Source organism: Haemaphysalis longicornis, unplaced genomic scaffold, assembly GCF_048455015.1.
Source record: "Haemaphysalis longicornis isolate Haplotype H1 unplaced genomic scaffold, Haemaphysalis longicornis Haplotype H1 scaffold_7, whole genome shotgun sequence".
NCBI classification, from domain to species: domain Eukaryota; kingdom Metazoa; phylum Arthropoda; class Arachnida; order Ixodida; family Ixodidae; genus Haemaphysalis; species Haemaphysalis longicornis.
This window is the reverse complement of record NW_027526422.1, coordinates 27,001,127-27,021,835: the sequence shown is the minus strand read 5'-3', so window position 1 is coordinate 27,021,835 and position 20,709 is coordinate 27,001,127. Positions and strand designations below refer to the sequence as shown.

At 47.8% G+C, this 20,709-nt stretch overlaps 1 protein-coding gene across 1 annotated transcript; it reads left to right on the top strand.

Moving 5' to 3' along the window:
* Positions 1-1,515: 1,515 nt before the first annotated feature.
* LOC144147381 (neprilysin-1-like) lies at positions 1,516-7,866 on the top strand. The gene is made up of 3 exons (XM_077679503.1): positions 1,516-1,846; positions 3,993-4,163; positions 5,858-7,866. Exons 1-3 carry the CDS (start codon positions 1,688-1,690, stop codon positions 7,823-7,825), a joined length of 2,298 nt encoding a protein of 765 aa, XP_077535629.1. The 5' UTR covers positions 1,516-1,687; the 3' UTR covers positions 7,826-7,866.
* Positions 7,867-20,709: the final 12,843 nt, after the last annotated feature.

Sequence of the window (20,709 nt, the reverse complement as noted above, 5' to 3'; positions counted from 1 at the left end):
AGATTGATCGGATAATTAATTAATTATTTGATTAATTAATTGATTGATTGATTGATTGATTGATTGATTGATTGATTGATTGATTGATTGATTGATTGATTGATTGAAACTAAAAAATAGAGTGGATCGGTTTCTACCAAATATCCGGAACTGTATGCTGATGACATAGAAGACAATTCCTTCCCTTGAGGACTATCTTGCTCTTTAACAGGGTCGCAGCAACATTGATTGTGATTCTGCAACCAGCAGCTCCAGTGAGTCCAACGTCGAGCTTGTGGGCAGAGTGTCGACATCGGTACAAGACTTGTCGAACGGCCACCTCGCACCCCTCCCTCCATCGCTCCCTAAGAAAAGCGCTTTCGTATTCCCATTTGCTAAGAATATATGGCTTAGGGACCCTTGACAACCTTGTATTTCCAATTAATTTGCACATGCTATCAGTCATAGCATGTGCCATATGATTTAGGAGTAGTCTCTCACCGCAAATTTGCCTTCTCTCCCAACCCCTTCCCAAGAACAGTCGGAAGGCCAGCTGGCCAGCTCTCACTTGGAGAATCAGCTTCAGCTGGTCTCACGGGCTCAGCTAGCTGCGCGTGCCCAGGGTGTCCTGGACTGAAAATATCTTCTGCGTAAGTAAACGGCACCATCATCTGTTGTTGTTGTTGTTGTTGCGCCTTTAGGTATGACTCATACCCAATCAGGGGATCGGCCAATCATCTCTCATTTATCCTTCTTCTCCATTTCGTAATGGCACGTACCCACTGAGGGGGATTGGCAAAGGCTTGAGGTTTGTATAATAATTCAAAAAGTGTTCTTTAGAATTGGAAATTAATGATAAAACGCTACACTCCTTATGGGCGGAGCCAGATAAATGATTCTACAAATCTGCTAGCATATGAGCCTTGGTAGCCCTGATGAATTCGTGATGAAGGAAGCAAATTTATATGCTTGCTTTGCCACGGCAGCTAGCACCGAATGAAAGAAGAACTGAAGTTTTTAGTTCAAGTCTATGGAGTTCGAATGGGACCGTAAGGTTACGTTTTTTTTTTTTTTTGCTCTGTGAAAGGGCGACATTCAAACAAATAATGTTCTAATTATTCAAGTTGATTACAAAACAGACATTCGTCCGTTAATGCCAATCCTGTTTTGCTTCGCTCTACTAATCGTTCTTTCCTCATCCTTCTTATTTCACAATTTGAAGCGGCGGCAATTTTCTCAGTGGGACAAATACAATAACAACAACTGCGGTTTTTCGCAAATTGGGGCGCTTCAGGCTTTCGCCTTAAAAACTCAAAATTGCTCCCAATCGTGCGTGTAATGCTCATTCTTCGCTTGAGAAAACAACCCCTTTTCCCGCTTATGTGGATGCTTCGCTTCAGAAGACCCCTCCTGTGCTCGCCACCCTTTCGCATCGGGTCGTAGTTTTTGCTAGATGAAACGAAGCTTTCTTTGGTAATGGGAACCCGGGGCGCTTTATTTTTATCTCATTGTGTTAGATACATCATTGGGCGAATATCCGAAAACGTGTCGCAAGCACTCCGACGCCGGTTCGCTCTACGAAGAAGAAAGAAAACGAAGTGGCGGCGCGTGCATCAAGTGCGTGCCCTGCGTGATCGGCTGCTCAGAAGACGGTTCAGTTGAGGTCTCAGACAGACGTCCAGATATCTCCTCCCCCTGCACAGTCTCCATGCCCAAAGACGAGAAGAGCGCCGAGGCGGGAAAGCAGGCAAGGAAGCAGGGCCGGAGGTCGTCCACGTCATTGTCGAGGGGAGAAAAATCCAGGACCTCTTCGATCCGCAAGACGGCCGAGGACGGGACCAAACGCAAACGCAAGGCTTCTCTCAAGGTGAGACGCTGCTCGATACGCTTCCGCGCGGTATAATACGAGAGAGAGAGAGAGAAAAGTGACCGATGCCACCTCACTTTTTCGAACAAATAGGCTAATGGAAGACAGGCAGGATGTAGCCTAGCCGCAGGCCAGGTCGCCGAGGTCACAAACAGGTGTTCAGTAGTGAGACAGCCGGACTTTCATAGGGCGTGCAGTGTGGGCTTGAGATTTTTTTTTTGTTGGTTACTGCTGCCCGACAAGCGGATGGTATAATAACGGTAGGTTTGAAGTGTTGAAACAGCACCTGGTCGTAGCTACTTCCGGATATTTAACATGTTAAGGCAGTATTTGTCAACCATGAATGTTCTCGGGTTTCCGTCCGGGCTTAAAAAAGTGGTTCGCTGACCTTTAATTAAAAGGGTGTGGAAAATTTTAGCTCGTGATATGCGGGCCATCGCAACATGCAATGAGAGCCCTCAAAACCTTTTTAGGCAAACTGCTCGTTCGTCCGCATTCATACACTTAAGGCGTAGTTCGGTTGTGCTAAAATTCATTACACTTACCTGAAAATTTAGGAACATCGTAAAAATGGATTTCGCCTACAGGAAGTCCGGCCGCCACGAAGTAAAAAATATTGACGCCCGGTATCAGTGCGGCTCGGCACAAATTTTTGTGCTATTTCGGCTGGATTTCGCACCAAAATGTCTTATATGAAACTTGGCTTCAAATTATTATAAATGTGCGAATTCAACCTTGGCAATCCCTGTAGTCGTATTGCTTCATGGTGCAAATTTTTTCGCGTCGTTTTCTGAGGAAGAGACCTAGCGAAGCCAAAGGAAATTGGACCAGCGAATTTCCTGCTGGCGCCACGATCCATACATGCCGAAGACATTTAGCACAAATGTGTCGTGGGAACAAATAAAACAAAACGCAAGTACGGCCCCAAGGAGTGTGAAGTTACTATAATTAAAATGAGAAATTGGTATGCGTCTAACGATTATAAATGACAACCGCCGCATTTAGGGTAAGGGTCGAAAAGAAGCGACGTGAGTTCACATTTGCGGGACTACGCGTCGTTGCACGAGCACTTGCAATTGCGCCGTACCTTGAGCGTGTGTTTCAGCAGCATCAGTGTTGACCGCTGAAGAACATAGAGTGTTGATGCGCAGTGCGTGCGCTCAGTCCACGGCATCGGCTGTATTCACCGCTTGTCGGTCTACCTTGGTGGCCACACGTTGTGCTGCGGGCAGATTACAGGCCCCCGCTTTCCTGCGGAGCACCAAAGTTGTGCTTGGCGCGTCCTAAGCCGTCCGTGTGCAGAGTATCCCTAGAAATGTTTGTTATTAATCCGCAGCACTTTGGCGGCCACTACTGTGGTTTTGTGGTGGCGGAAGACGGCATTGTAACCCAGCGAGCGAAGATAAAGGAAACGTCGGAGGAAAGTGTTGCTAAAGTGTGAGGGGAGTGGAGTACGCTGAGCCCGCCCGAGACGCTCGTCGGAACGTTGGCCAAAGTGTGAGAGGAAGGCGGCATATACGCTGCGTTGGCGTTACCTCTCTCTGCCTATCCCTCACACTTTTGCCATGCGTCACCACTTAGGAGATGCCGCCCCTTCACACTTTCACCAGACGCTCCTCCCCTGTTCGTGGCATATCGCGCAGGGAGGTCCAACACGATTTCAACTACATGCTCGGTCGCGGCGACGCGCGGCGAGATATCGGCACAGTTGCGCGAGCCGCCGTGTGTTCGCAGATCAAGTGATCACTTCCCGAGACGAAACAAATATGCGCCGCGACTGAGAAGACTGCAGACGGCAGATCGCACTGTGCACAAATATCGCATTATGGACTATGGTAATCGTCAATGCTATTTGAACCATCCGTTCGCTATGATTGCTTTCGTGCCACCACAGGGATTTCACTTATCGGTTTGTTCTCAACGTAGAGTGAGAAACGTGTTTTGTCGAAATCTCCATGCTAATTTGTGAAGTACCTCGAAGGATGCAATCAGAAACTCATAGCACTTCTGGTCGACGCCCAATACAGAGCAAAAGATTTCCTACTGGATTTTCAATAGCAGCAGGTGACGTTCGTCTTTGAACTCTGAAGTTCTTTGCGTAGACAGTGTTTGCAAGGAGGCACCCGATGCTGTCTTACTGATTTAGACTCAAGACAACGCCCAGAAGCAGCCCGTGGCGGAGTCAGCGGCGCACCCCGTCGACGTCCCTCCGCTGAAAGCCCCGACAACGGCAGAAGCCACTCCTGCAGGGTCAGTGGGAGCAAGGCCAAGCGCCACAAAAGGCGAAGTCAAGTCCAGCGTTCCCAAGCCGGACCAGGTACTATTCATACCAGGTTCACCACTACTAACTCGTTTTAACAATAACTTACAACGCGCAATCATAGTCCCCAAATAAAAGAAGACGAAGCCCTTTTATTAGAGAGAGGCGGTTAAAACGCGAAGCTTTCTTCCATGCAACCTTAGTGAAAGCCAAAGTCCTTAATTCCCTCACCGAAAGCCAAAATTCCAAACCGCCGACATCCAAAGCCAGCGTCCAACCCTACACCACCGAAGTCCAAACCCAAAGTCGAACCCTGCTTTGGGAATGTACTTCATCAGCATCATAGCTTCCCTGCACTGTTTTAAGTCGGCTTTCCTGCAGTGTCTAGAACGTATTCCACATCGTCATCGTTTTTCTCCAGTGTGTTTAAAGTTGGCTTTTCTGCAGTGCGTTTTGCTCGGGCGCTCGACGCAACCAGTAAATGCATAATAAGCATCGCTTTGGAAATTTCTCGCTCGAGCGTTGGTACGCCACGACGTTCGAGAACTCATTGCGACCATCATGGTGGCCGCGTACTAACGCACAGAGCGTAGAGCAGTGAAGGAATTGACAATAGGCACCCAGATTTAACTGTTGGGAAGTGTACTGAAGATGCCTGTCTTCAAGGGGCAATGAAGACGAGCAAGCAGATTTTTATTCGAAAGATTGTCATGTCACAACAATAACGTAATTGTTAACACCAACATTAACAAAACTTTAAAACCAGACGCATTCAGTGTCAAATGTGCTGAAACAGCGCAGCTGTGGGTTGTTTTTACGGATATTCCTTTTAGCTTCGGATTCTTCTTTGTGCGTACTGGTAGAATCCTGTTATTGGATAATGTCATATAATTTGTTTCCGAATAATTGAGGTAAAAGAACAGTTACAGCCGTTTTCTGTAACCGTACTTCCTGCGTAGATGGCTATGCCATGACAGCAGACAGTAATACTGGAACGCTTACAAATTTACTGTGAACTAATTACGACAAGTAAATGAACCTAGGCATAATGGTAGAGTCCTCTTAGTGGCTAAGTGTTGATATATAATTTGTTCCAGTGCACTTCTGATAGCAGAGCCCTTTTCTGTAATCATACCCCCTAGGCAGATGGTCATGCTTCACTGCGCAACACGCATTGTGGGAAACCGTACTCACAACGACTAAGCTTACACCGATTTTTTCAAGGTTGGCTGCACCTCGACACGCAAAAGCAGTATTAGGAAGACATTTGCAGGCGCAATATCCAGCATCAAATTATCCACCAGCGAAAACACTGATGAGAAGTAAATAAGGAAGCCAGGAAATGCCAGATAAGATCCACGAGACGACGGAGTTCACCTTCATAATGCCCTGATGCTCGGGAGCGTGATCATGCGACAATGAAACGGAGCAGTTTCGTTGGATATGAGTAGTCTGCTCGTGAAGAGGCCAAAATTGCGCATACGTATTCTATGTTGGCAGTTTCCCAATCTGCGAGTGACGATGGTTATGTGCTCGAGCACTTGTCTTATTTCTAACCATTTTTCCAATTAGCTTTCATTCGTAACACATCGTGCTCCCAGCACAGTGTTGTGCGCCAATTAAAGAATTATTACAACGGACGCGAGCCAGTGTTTACTATTTTAGCCTTAATATGTAGAATAAAGCTACAATTTAGGCCTAAGTTGCACCGTCGCCGCATGAGACTCAAGGGATGCTGGTTCTTTCTGCAGGCAAATCAAGACTTCGTCATTGACGTCCCAAACTCGATCGTGCCGGAAGCCCAGAGCCAACTGTGGCCGCTGGCGGTGCTCTCTCTGGCCGTCACCATCGCTATCGCGCTCCTCTTCGTCCTCTTCCAGGCTTCTCACGGCCCGGAACGCTGCGCCTCGCCCACGTGCACGCGGTTCGCTGAGCTTCTCGCGCAGTCCGTGAACGCGTCCATAAACCCATGCGACAGCTTCGGACACTTCGTTTGCGACGGCTGGCGCAGCAAACACGAGCTTTCCGTGCGCCAGGACGTGTTCCGCAGGGCACTCGCGACGACGGAGCAGCTCGTCGCAGGAGCCAAGGATACTCCGGTGAACCAGAACGCCGTTCAGCAGAGCGCAGCCTTGTTCAGATCCTGCTACGTGCCCCAGGACAGCGACGAAGCGAGCGAAATGTCGACCGTCAAGGCGTACCTGGAGGAGGCCGGTGTGCTGTGGCCAGTGTTACCTGAACGACCGGATGTGCTGGAAACGGTGACGTTCCTTGCCTTCGAGCTCGGGTGGCCTGCGCTGCTCGACTTCAAAGTCACAAAATCCGAACTTCTGACGACTTTGGCCGTCGAGCCCGCTGACTCCTTCTTTTACATTGCGAGTGCCGGGTCGCACATAGTGAGCGAGTCGGACAAAAAGAAGCACTTCGACGCGCTCGTGCAACAGTTCTCCGGCCAAGACGTCGGGAACGTGACGTTCAGTGATGTTCAGGACGCCGAGCTGCTCATGGCGAAACGCTTCAGGGACGCCCTGGTGCCCAAACGCAAGAGTTGGGAGTTGAATGAACTGAATAGCATATTTCCGGCTGGAGAGAATTGGGCCAAGGTCCTGGCTAGGCGGAACGTGACGGGAGAGCTCCGGTTCACCTCGGCCAGGTCATCGCTAGTGGACGAATTTGCTGAGCTCTGGAAAGAGTACGGCATGAACGTCCTGCACCTCTACATTTCGTGGTGCGCCGTGAAGTACGTTTCCGCCTTCGCTAGCCGTGCAGTGCTTACGGTAAGCATCGGCATAAACAGCGACAATGGCATCGCTCGCTCACAGTTCTGTCTCGGGCTTGCCTACGCCATGGTGGGAGACGCGATATTTGCGCCATACAGCACGCAGGTCTACTCCTCACGCGAGCGCACCGATGTCGCAAATATTGTCTACGCTCTGAAAAAGGCGTTCACACTACGTCTAATAGCCAACGAGACGTTCTCCACGGCCATGATAGCCGAATGGGCGCTCGTGAAGGACGTATTCAAATCTTTCGACTATGCCAGAGAAGGCAACTTGCAGCCGCCGTTGCTTGGGTACCCGGACATGACGGCATCCTTCGCGCGCAACTGGCGGAACCTTTCCCGGTTTCGTTACCAGGCAGACATGCACACCACCACTGATAGTATCGTCAAACGCATCATGCACAGTGAATTCTCCGTAACATTGAAGAACTCCCAGAACTTTGTCCTCTTGCCGTTCGCCCTCACTTTTCCTATTTACGGGGCAGGCATGTCAGAGGCCATCAAGTACGCCACGCTCGGAGGCATCCTTGCGCGGGCGTCTGCCGAGATCGTGCTGGACCACTACGCAAAGCACAAAGCTGCGAGGGAACTTTTAAACGAGTCTCGCCGTTGCTTCACCAAGGACACCCGCACGATGTCCATTACGCCACGCGACGACGTCATGCTCGAGGCCATCTCCCTGGAAGTCCTGTTGGACGCTTTCGAGGCGATTCTTCAGGAGAGCAGCACAAACCGTCAGGGACTGGGCAGCTACTCGGCCACCGAGACGTTCTTCCTGTCCTGGTGCCTTGCCAGGTGCGCGGCGCCACGCATCACCCGCTCGGCTGACGTGGACCCTTGCTCCGCTACTCTACGTCACGTGCAGCGCTTCTCAGACACCTTCGGCTGCCAAGCAGAGACATCGCTAAACCCGCTGCGCAAATGCCACCTTTTCTGATGACCACTTGCACGCACAGTTTGTGGGGCCCGCATGCACATTTCCGGTCTTCGCCTAATATAATAAATGGGTTTACCCAACTTACGTCAGTTTCAACCAGGCGGTGCTTTGTGACTTTTTCATAAACACCACGCTTGACTTGACGAGGCTTGTTTGCCTCGTTAACAAAATCGGGTAAGGGCGCTGGCAGGGAAGCATGTAGTGAGGACCTGAAGGTTGTAGATGTGTGGCTCTTGAGGGAACAGAGTGATACATCCGCCCTATGAAGACTTTAATATGTAGACGAGTTTACATGGGTCTGCTACTGTGACGGGGATAGCGAAATGAGGCTGTTGTGAAATGGGGAAATGTAATTAGAGTAGGTGCAGTCTGCGTTGCTTTAATGCGCGGTAGCGCAGACGTAACTCGTATGCCTTGCAGTCTTGACTGCCTTCTTTACTTCACAGTATCATAGTTGATTTGCGGCGTGCTTTGCATTCTATGGATATGGTATCAGTTCGTGCAGCAGTGTTCCCGAGTGTCGTAAATGTAGCGCTTGTACAGCAATAGCGAGTTAAAACAATGTGTGCTACATCCTACCAGAGGCTCTGCTGTATGTGGTATATGGTTTAGATCGGTTTAGGCACCATCAACGTGAATACTTTTTCAAGAACGCTGTTATGGTCTGTTGAGGGCATGTTTCACGCGTGGACACTTTACAAAAACGTTTTAAATGCAGAGCATTTCTTAACTCACGATGTCACCCGGCGTTGTCGGCGTGCTTCGGCGTCCGCAACAGCCGTTCCAGGTGCACCCTCTCCCCCACTCCTCCTCTCCCGCATCAAGCTACCCTCCTCGCTCTCAACAACAGGTCTGCACCCCTCCCCCTACACTATATAAAAAAATAATACTTACCGGCGCCTGGTTTCGATCCCACGACGCTGCGGGCGGAACGCAAGGTACATGGTGCTCTACCCACATCGCCACAAAACCGACACAGAATGAAAGGCTACGAACGCGCATTATATCCTTGACTCATTCAAACTACGTCAAGAAGCTGCTGATACAACGCATTCACTACCACCGACTCCCCAAACACTAAACGTTAACGCAATACACCCACCCCCTATGCGACGCATTTACTCGAGTCCCCCTCGCGGGGAGATGGGCCCTTTTTTGCTAGTGCACCATGGTTGACGGTTTCAGTTGTGGGCTTCAGGGAGAATGTATTCTAGCAGGAGTGAATTCCTCTGCAGCAGCTACTTCAGGTGCTGATGTGTCGGCAGCGGCAACGTCCGTAGCCTGCTCCCTGGCCTTAGTGGCACCTGGGAAAACATTTTGTTTAGTTCACTCACAAGCGCACGGTACTGTTCCTTTAGAACAATTAAGAAGAGGACGATAAATGCTCCAGCAGGAGCAAAAGCTTCTGGTCTTCCCAAAAGTGGGCCACGGGCTTGCTTTAATATATCAGGAAGTATTTCGGTAGGTCGTTCCGCAGCGTCATATTAGGTTGTATTACGTTATATTCAGTTATATTATGTTATATCACTTTACGTCAAGAAGACTTCAGGTGGGCGATGGTGCGGGCGATGCTATATAAAGGTGGCCACAAATATAACACTTGTACACTGGTGTCAGCTTCGCCGATAGGGAAAGTTTTTAGACTTCAATTCTTGAGGCCAAAAATATTCTGTCATAATCTCACTTCCGTTTTCGAAAGGCAGGTTGACCGAACGCATGGCGTAGACCAGACAACAGAAAATACTTTTCAGGTTTATTCTGCGGGCCAGACCACAAGGAGTTCCGCTTTGAGCAACTACTACTGCACCGCTCGTCGCCTTTCCTGGTGCAGGGGTAGAGTGTCGGATTTTTGACGCTAACGACGTTTCACAAGTTTTTTTAGGGGCGAAGCTCCTTAGGGCGTGGGTTTGTCCACCCTCCACGTATGTATGTAGCCACCTCTAGTTTAGTTCTTGGATTGTTTACTAGATGGCGTGGCTACCTCTAGTTTAGTTCTTGGATTGTTCACTAGATGGCGGTACTTGTACATGATGAAAAGATGCGCTTGGATTGTTTACTAGATGGCGTGGCTACCTCTAGTTTAGTTCTTGGATTGTTTACTAGATGGCGGGGAGCGTTGTAATAAAATCCGTTCGCTGTTGGCGCGCGCTCGGAGTCGCCCGATGGATAAGGCTGCAGATGTGCGAGCCCGCGAGGCAGAAGCGCTCCGTGAAGCTGCGCGACGCCGCCGCCAAGATCCTGCCGTACGAGAGCGGGAGGCCGAAGCCTGTCGTCTGGCTGCGCGACGACGCCGCCAAGACCCCAGCGTTCGAGAACGAGAGGCCCAAGCGTCACGGCAACGGCGTGAGGGCCCTGCCGTACGCGAAGCGGCACGGCTGCGGCGCGAAGAGGATCCCCAAAACGTCAGAGAACGGAAAGCGGCGAGAAAGTGCGCGTATCGGCAGGCAGATCCGGATGCAGTGAGAGCTCGTGAGGCGTCTGAAAAACGCATCAGGCGAGCTCAGCCCCAAGGTGCCGACGCGCGGTTTAAGCGAGACTTTCTAGACGTTACGTTCAGACACAGATGTAGTGGGCGAACTTTCACTGAAGAGTCACGGTTTTACCGATGATTTCCCCTCAGGAGCTTCGCCCACTCATCATCATTCACCCCGTGGATATGCTGTGAATTTTTTTTTCTGAAAGTGATTTTTATTGTAAAATGTGTTCTTAAGTGAACCCTACGCTTCATTTCTGCCCCTAAGTGTGTTTTCATATCGTTTAGCTCGTTTTAGATGAATAGGTCTCAATTATACCTCCATACGGTCCACAGAATAGAGCTGAACATTACGCTGTTGTCTGGTCCACAAAATGAGTCTGCACATTATACTGTGGTCTGGTCCACAGAACAGCCGCATCCGCAACAGGAACACTCTGAAAACTACAGAACACATACTACAAAATTTTGGAAACAATGTGTTTTACTGTATGCCTCTTTTTAGTTTGGTAATGCCATTGACTGTGTTAACCGTGGTGTTCTAGAATGCAAATCGCATCTTTGTAATATCCATAGTAAACCCCTGGTTCTTCTTTAATCATATTTACGAAAGCCAGTCCTTATTCTTAGATAATTATAGGTCCTGCCTTCTTCCTATATTTACTGGCATGCCCCGAGTAAAATGTTCGATCCACTGCTTTTTTAACGCTTGCAACAATGACATTGTAGGTATTGATCAAGTTGTAAACTTCGGGGTATGTGCAAACAATAGTTGTTCCCGGCCCGTATTTAAGAAGTGTAACAATTAAATGCTACAGAAGTCTCATTAAATTGCAAGCTTGGTCAAGGTCTCATTTAATTAGAACAAATTAACATCGAAAATAAATTTCAATGTCGAACAAATATAGGGTAGTTTGACATGATAAAAAATATGCTGAACGGGATGTTGCAAAAGTAAATAAACATAAAATCCTCTCGCTGTCAACAATTATTGCATCTGAAAGCGAAACTGCGTATTGGCCACGTACTATTCATTCCGTTGTTTACTATTGCGGCATAGTTTGGGTAAGAACTCGCAATGATAACTTGGAAAAATTATTTATATTGGAACACATTTACCCAGCTTCACTGACCTAACGTCGCGAACGCCGTCGTTAACAGCGGAGCTGCTTGGCGTTCCCTAATCGTAATCTTCATACGATTTCGCAAAGGCAGCAGATCGATTCACGTTCGCGTCAATACATTTGTGTCGTGTCCACTGTTTGTGCCATCTACTGCAACCTTTTGTTACTTCGGAACTTGGAACCTGCCACGATGAGCGGCGCGAGCGGATTTTGTTTTTACGCGGAGTTCCTTTTTTTATCTGCTATAGCAAAATCAACACCCATGTATTTATAAATAAACTAAGTAATACAAATACCATTTATGTATGACTGTCTTGCCTCAAATATGCATAATGTTTTCTTCTAGCTCACCTATGTTGTCAATTTTAACCATTGCTGCAAGATTTGGTAGCTTAAAAAACTTTGCCGATGTGAACTTATCGTCCAAGCATTCCTTTAACTTGCTGCACGTGTGCTTAACGGTTCTCTCCTGTTCGCTGGGCTATGCCAGTCCATATCGCTGCGATAGTGTTACCATATTTCCTACCATGAAAGCCTCGCCCAATAACAGCTTCACTTTTAAAAAATGTATCCGTTATATTTTGCCCCACTCTAAAGTATTTTTGTATCATCAGAGTGTAACATAATTTTTTTTTCGTATTCTTCACTCTTTGTAATGTCTTTAATTAAGCCTTTAACTAAGTTTTCACGTATATGTCTTTATTATTACCTAGAATAAAATTTTTCAACGGACGTACCAGCGATGCCTACCTTGCTCCAAAATTCCGTAATAACTATCATCTGCAGTCATTGCATCCCATTTAGGCTTAATAAACCGAAATGGGCTGATAATTTAACAAAAAAGTACTAAACTGCATCGTTTTTTGTGAGCAATAAATTCCCGTTCGCAATTTATTTTTCTCCAGATGGCGGTGTTTCATATCGTCCCCTATTTCATCGTATATTTCATGGTCTTTGTGGATGATTACCTTCCGAATTGTATATTCGCAATAATAGTGTTTTTACAATGCGGTACGTCAGCATTTATCCTTTCTGTGCTATTTTTTCTCAATGATTTGATTGCATAAAATGTGTGCGTCTTCCTTCCTTCCTTGTTTGTCATTGCATTATGATCTCATTTTGGTATCGTTGAATCGTGATGCCTTGGTATTGGTTTGCGGGCCCAGTCATTCATACTAACTTTTGAACACATGAACCCTTGCAGAATGTATCTTCTAGAAAAATAACATTGAATCCAATTGATTTATATTCAGCATAAACAATTGCTTGCGCGTTGCCTCACTTTGGAGCACTGCTTTTAGGCTATATGGCCCTTTGCTTGTGCTGCGAACAACCTTTTACGTTCACACCGCCAACGCGTATAAAATTGAGTTTCGCAATTTTGTGGCACCCTTGTCTTTCAAACCATTTGCTTCAAGAATTAAGAAAAACTACGAGAGCACTATAAGCACTTCCTATGTATGGTCTGCGAAACTATTAGTGGACAATTTCCGAGAGTGTCTTCTCATTGTAGTAACCATTTCCCTTTTGTGTATTTTCCTCGTCTCCATTACTATGACTTAGCACATACCCACATTCGCATCGCCAAGCGAAGAAGACATTCAGCGGCAAAATACATCGCTGTTCATTTAATTGCACATTCTGCAATTAGCAACGCTCAAATTACTCGTGTGCATGTCTCCAGTATACTCTTATAAGTCGAAGGACACAGCGCAATCACAAGGTCCACTTTCAGTCAGGTTGATTCAGCGACATGTGGGGCGAGTGCTCGTCTGGTATTCCGGAGGCCTCTGGTGTGATTTTCCCCCAGGCCCTAACTTACCCAGTTGTCTTTTCAACTAAAATACTCAACTTTCCTTAAAGAAGTTTTCCTGAGAAGTTGAAAGTCAATCCCCGCATTCTTTGATCTGTATCTTTATAATTCTTTCAACCATCGGTCGTTTTGCGTGCCGCCTGTATGCCTGGGATGCCAAAGTATTGACCTTGTGAGTAAGCTGTTAATTTCCTGCTAAACCAATGCAGACGTGCAATAACACGGCCCAAAACACATATCGGAAATTGTGCATTGCACACGATTCATTGTAGTGTGCTTAAAGGTCAACAGCTCCCAAACTTCCTTTAGGCCATATCTATTTTGAACGGGCACTACGCGCCATCAAATCAACTGTGACATGACTGGCAGCCACCTATCAGGGAACGAAATGTCCTGTTCCTGAGTTGGCGTTTTGTAGCGAAAGCTACACTACGCTACTTCGGGCGCTTCTCACGGTGTGACCAGTTTCGACCTCAAGAGCCAAAGGTCAAACCACACCCCCTTTCGCAAGCGCGCTACACGGAGCAGCGGTCCTATAAGCGGGGGGGAGGGAGGGGGGTTCGGGGCAGGGGAGAGATAAGCTTATTCTTTGATGAAAACAGCGCGAACTTAAAGACAAAGGAAGTGGAATGCAAGGACAACCGCTGGTCTAAAAACTAGAGTTTAATATGGAGAAGGGTGAATGTAAACACTTAACACAAAATAATAAAAGCTGCGCATGAAAAAAACAAGTTTAAAAAAGCTACTGTGATAGATAGGGCAACTAGATAGACACCGGCTTCAGTCAAGGCCTACGCCCATTTACACTCTTTTTAGCGATCAACACACACGCTTGCTTGGCTTTACACCAGTCATTTACATTGTCTTTTATGTAATTTCACGTATATTTTTAGTTAAATGTTTTGCATTTACTATCACTTCATCCTCATAAAACAAATTTTCCTTGGCACTATTTGCCCTTAGTCGACCTTGCGCCATAAAACCTCAAACATCTTCATCAACACCACACGACTACCACCGCCACCACTACCACTACCACCACCACCACCACCACCACCATCATCATCATCATCATCATCATCATCTCCCAGGCGCCGATATAGTGTATTCTAATTCACTATAGCGCCGCTGGCTGCGCGTGCCCAGGGTTGCGTGCCCACCCCGACTGAAAATGTCCTCTGCGCGAGAGAACGGCACCACCATCTCTCATTTCGCTCAACTAAACGTTCCTTCCTCATCCTCCTTCTTCCACGATTTAAAAGCGGCGGCCATTTTCTTAGTGGGACAATGACAAGAGCGGCGCTTTTTTTGCACACTGGGCTGCTTCAGGCTTTCGCCTTAAAAACTCAAAATTGCTGCCAATCCTGCGCCAAACGCTGATTATTCGATTGGGAAAACAACCCCTTTTCCCGCTTATGTGGATTCTTCGCTTCAGAACACCCCTCTTTTGCTCGCCAGCAAGCTTTCTTTGGTAATGGGAACCTGAGGCGCTTCATTCTTATCCCATTGTGTTGGGTACATCCTTGGGCGAATCCCCGAAAACGCATCGCGAGCACACGGACGCCGGTTCGCTCTACGAAGAAGAAGGAAAACGAAGTGGCGGCGCGTGCATCAAGTGCGGGCCCTGCGAGATAGGCTGCTCAGAAGACGGTTCAGTTGAGGTCTCAGACAGACGTCCAGATATCTCCTGCTTCTCCAGAGTCTCGATGCCCAAAGACGACAAGAGCGCCGAGGGGGGCAAGCAGGCAAGGAAGCCGGAAGCCAAGCCGGAAGTCGTCCACGTCATTGTTGAAGGGTGAAAAATCCAGGACCTCTTCAATCCGCAAGACTGCCGAGGACGCCGTGCAGACAGGCAGGACCCCGGACGGGACCAAACGCAAACGCAAGTCTTCTCTGAAGGTGCGACGCTGCTAGATACGTTTCCGCGCGGTATAGTTCGAGAGAGAGAAAAAAAGCCCACTTCAGCCTTTTCGAACAAATAGGTTAATGGAAGACAGGGAGGATGTAGCCTAGCCGCAGGCCAGGTCACCGTGGTCACAAACAAGTGTCCAGTAGTGAGACAGCCGGACTTTCAAAGGGCGTGCAATGTGGGCTGGAGGTTTTTTTTTTTTTTTTTTTTTTGTAGGTTACTGCTGCCCGACAGGTGGCCGGTAGAATAACGGTAGGTTTGAGGTGTTGAAACAGCACCTGGTAGTAGCTACTTCCGGATATTTAACATGTTAAGGCAGTTGTTTTCAACCGTGAATGTACTCGGCTTACCTTCCGAGCTTGAAAAAGTGGTGTGCAGACCTTTAATTAAAAGGGTGTTGGAAATTTACCTCGTGATACGCAGGCCATTGCAACATGCAATGGGAGCCCTCAAAACCTCTTTTATCGAACTGCTAGCTCGTCCGCATTCATACACTTAACGCCTAGTTTGCTAACGCTAAATTTAGAAACTTTTTAGAAATTTAGTAATTTAAAAACCTAGTAAAAATTAATTCCGCCTACAAGAGGTCCGGCCGTCATGAAGTACAAAAAATGACACCGCTGTACAGTCCGCCTCGGCACAAATTGTTGCGCTATTTCGGCTGATTTTTCGCATCAATATGTTTTAGCTTCAACTTCGCTTCAAATTATTTTAAATGTGCGAATTCAACCTTGGCTATCCCTGTAGGCTTTTTGTGCCCTGGTGTAAACTTTTTCGCGTCGCTTTTCTGAGGAACAGATGCCGCGAAACCAAAGTAAATTGGACAAGCGAATTTCCTGCTGGCGCGACGATCCATACATGCCGAGGACATTTAGCACAAATGTGTCGTGCGAACACTTAAAACAAAACGCAAGTGCGGCCCTAAGGAGCGTGAAGATACTATAATTAAAATGAGAAATTTGTATGCTTCTAACGATTGGAAATGACAACCGCCGCATTTAAACTAAGAAGGGTCGTAAAGAAGCGGCTTGAGTTCACCTTTGCGGGACTACGCGTCGTTGCGCGAGCACTTGTAAGTGCGCGGTACTTCGAGCGGGTGTTTCAGCAGCATTAGTGTTGACTGCTGAAGAAGAGAGAGTGTCTGTGGGCAGTGCGTGCGCTCATTATACGGCATAGTCTGCATTGACCGCTCGTAGGTCTACCTTGGGGGCCACACGGTGTGCAGCGGGCCGATCACAGGCCCCCGCTCTCCTACGTAGAAGCAAAGTTGTGCTTACGCGTCCTAAGCCGTCCGTTCGGAGACTGTCCTTAGAAATGTTTGTTATGAATCCGCAGCCCTTGGATTTTGTACTGTGGTTTTCTGGTGGCGACGGCGACGGCGTTGTAACCGAGCGAGCGAAGATAAAGAAAACTTTGGAGGAAAGTGCGGCGAAAGTGTGATGGGGAGTGCAGTACCCTGAGAATGCACGACAGGCTCTTCGGAAGGTCTGGTCAGTATGTGAGGGGGAGGGCGGCATGCGCTGCTGTGGCGTCACCTCTCTCCCTGCCTCTCCCTCACACTTTTGCCATGCGTCGCCACTTAGGAGAGGCCTCCCCTTCACACTTTCACCAGACGCTCCTCCTCTGTTCGTGGCTCATCGCGCCGGGAGGTACAACACGATTTCAACTACATGCTCGGTCGCAGCGACGCGCGGCGAGGTATTGACACAGTTGCGCGCGCCGTCGTGTGTTCGCGGATCACGTGATCACTTCTAAGTCGAAACAAATATGCACCGCGACCGAGAATACTGCAGACTCCAGTTCGTTCTGTGCGCAAATATCGCATGATGGGCTATGGTAATCGTCAATGCTATTTGAACCATCCGTTCGCTACGATTGCTTTCGTGCCACCAAAAGGCTTTCACTTATCAGTTTCTTCTCAACCTAGAGTGAGAACCATGTTTTGTTGAGATACTAATTTGGGATGTATCTCGAAGGATTAAATCCGAGGTTGATAGCGCTTCTGGTCGACGCCCATTTCAAAGCAAAAGATAACAGATTTTTGACTGGATTTTTAATAGCAGCAGGTGACGTTCGTCTTTGAACTGTGGAGTTCTCTGCTTAGACAGTGTTTTCATCATCACCAGCCTGTCTACGCCCACTGCAGGGCAAAGGCCTCTCCCATTATTCTCCAATTACCTCGGTCCTGTGCCAACTGTGACCAATTTATCCCCGCAAACTTCTTGATCTCATCTGCCCATCTAACTTTCTGCCGCCCCCTGCAGCGCTTGCCTTCTCTAGGGATCCACTCTGTTACCCTTAATGACCAGCGGTTATCTTGCCTTCGCATTACATGCCCTGCCCAAGTCCATTTCTTCTTCTTAATTTCTACTAATATATCTTTAACACCAGTTTGCTCCCTGACCCACTCCGCTCTCTTCTTGTCCCTTAATGTTACACCTATCATTTTCCGCTCCATTGCCCGCTGAGTCGTTCTCAATTTAAGTTGAACCCTCTTAGTGAGCCTCCAAGTTTCTGCCCCGTAGGTGAGTACCGGTAAGATGCAGCTGTCATACACTTTCTTCTTCAACGACAATGGTAGGCTGCTATTCATTATCTGATAATGTCTGCCATATGCACCCCACCCCATTCTGATCCTTCTAATTATCTCTGCCTCATGGTTGGGATCTGGGGTCACAACTTGGCCTAAGTATATATATTCGCTTACCACTTCCACTGCCTCGCCATCTATCTCAAACTGCTGTGCTGTCCCGAGGTTATTGATCATTACTTTAGTTTTCTGCATATTAATTTTCAGGCCCACGGTTCTACTCTGTTCGCCCAGTGCGGAAAGCATGATTTGCAATTCGTCCCCCGAGTTACTGAGCAAGGCAACGTCATCAGCAAATCTGAGGTTACTGAGGTATTCTCCATTAACCCTTACTCCCACCTGTTCCCAATCCAACGTTCTGAATACTTCTTGTAAGCATGCTGTGAATAACATTGGAGATATTGTGTCTCCTTGTCTGACACCCTTCCTTATAGGTATTTTACTGCTCTCCTTATGGAGGATGATAGTAGCTGTAGACCCATTATAGATATCCTCTAGTATTCTTACATAATGCTCATCTACCCCCTGGTTCCGCAATGCCTGAATGACTGCTAGGGTTTCGACCGAGTCAAATGCTTTCTCATAATCTATGAAGGCTATATATAGGGGTTGAGTATACTCAGCGCACTTCTCTATCACCTGATTGATCGTGTGAATATGGTCCATTGTTGAATAACCTTTACGGAACCCTGCTTGCTCTTTAGGTTGACTGAAATCTAAGGTTGCAGAGATTCGGTTGGCGATTACCTTGGTAAATACCTTGTAGACGACTGACAGTAAGCTGATCGGCCTGTAGTTTTTCAAGTCCTTCATGTCGCCTTTCTTATGGATTAGGATGATGTTCGCGTTCTTCCAAGATTCCGGTACCATTGCGGTCATTAGGCATTGCGTATACAGGTTTGCCAGTTTTTCAAGTACAATTTTTCCGCCATCCTTCAAGAGGTCTGCTGTTATCTGATCCTCACCAGGTGCTTTGCCCCCTTTCATTTCTTTCAAAGCCTTCCTTATTTCTTCAGTCGTTACTGGTGGGATGTCTGTCTCCTCTGAACTACTGTCTCGTTCGGCATTATCCTGTATGTCCCGGCTACTGTACAGATCCCTATAGAACTCCTCGGCCACTGTGACTATTTTATCCCTATTTGTGATGACATTGCCTTGCTTATCCTTAAGTGCATACATCTGATTTTTCCCCACTCCAAGACGTCTCTTTACTGCTTTCAGGCTACCTCCGTTCTTTACAGCGTATTCGATCCTCTCCATATTATACTTCCGTATGTCAGCTGTCTTGCGCTTATTGATTAACTTCGAGAGCTCTGCTAGTTCTATTCTGTCAGCTGCGGTAGAGATTCTCATGGTTTGCCGTTTCCTGATTAGATCTTTCGTCTCCTGTGAAAGTTTACCAGTATCCTGTCTAGCCATAGTGCCCCCGACTTCTACAGCACACTCCGTGAGAATGCGTGTAAGGTTGTCGCTGGCTTCCTGTGTCGTAAGCTCGGCTTCCTCGTTAAGGGCGGAATATCGGTTCTGCAGCGCGATCCTGAATTCTTCTACTTTACGTCTTACTGTTTGCTCATTTATCGGCTTCTTTCGTACTAGCTTGTTGCGGTCCCTCCTCAACTCCAGTGTTTTCAAGGAGGCACCAAATGCTGCCTTACTGATTCAGACCCAAGACAACGCCCTAGAAATCCCTAGAAATCCCTAGAAATGTTTGTTATTAATCCGCAGCACTTTGGCGGCCACTACTGTGGTTTTGTGGTGGCGGAAGACGGCATTGTAACCCAGCGAGCGAAGATAAAGGAAACGTCGGAGGAAAGTGTTGCTAAAGTGTGAGGGGAGTGGAGTACGCTGAGCCCGCCCGAGACGCTCGTCGGAACGTTGGCCAAAGTGTGAGAGGAAGGCGGCATATACGCTGCGTTGGCGTTACCTCTCTCTGCCTATCCCTCACACTTTTGCCATGCGTCACCACTTAGGAGATGCCGCCCCTTCACACTTTCACCAGACGCTCCTCCCCTGTTCGTGGCATATCGCGCAGGGAGGTCCAACACGATTTCAACTACATGCTCGGTCGCGGCGACGCGCGGCGAGATATCGGCACAGTTGCGCGAGCCGCCGTGTGTTCGCAGATCAAGTGATCACTTCCCGAGACGAAACAAATATGCGCCGCGACTGAGAAGACTGCAGACGGCAGATCGCACTGTGCACAAATATCGCATTATGGACTATGGTAATCGTCAATGCTATTTGAACCATCCGTTCGCTATGATTGCTTTCGTGCCACCACAGGGATTTCACTTATCGGTTTGTTCTCAACGTAGAGTGAGAAACGTGTTTTGTCGAAATCTCCATGCTAATTTGTGAAGTACCTCGAAGGATGCAATCAGAAACTCATAGCACTTCTGGTCGACGCCCAATACAGAGCAAAAGATTTCCTACTGGATTTTCAATAGCAGCAGGTGACGTTCGTCTTTGAACTCTGAAGTTCTTTGCGTAGACAGTGTTTGCAAGGAGGCACCCGATGCTGTCTTACTGATTTAGACTCAAGACAACGCCCAGAAGCAGCCCGTGGCGGAGTCAGCGGCGCACCCCGTCGACGTTCCTCCGGTGAAAGCCCCGACAACGGCAGAAGCCACTTCTGCAGGGTCCGTGGGAGCAAGGCCAAGTGCCACAAAAGACGAAGTGAAGTCCAGCGTTGCCAGGCCGGACCAGGTACTCTTCATACCAGGTTCACCTCTACTCACTCGTTTTAACAATAACTTACAACGCGCAATCATAATCACCAAATAAAAGAAGACGAAGCCCCTTTATTAGAAAAAGACGGTTAAACTCGAAGTTTTTAATTCTTCCATGCAACCTTAGTGAAAACCAAAGTGCTTACTCCCCTATCCGAAATACAATATTCCAAACCACCGACATCCAAAGCCAGCGTCCAACCCTACACCTCCGAGGTCCAAAGCAAAAGTTCGACCCTCCTCAGA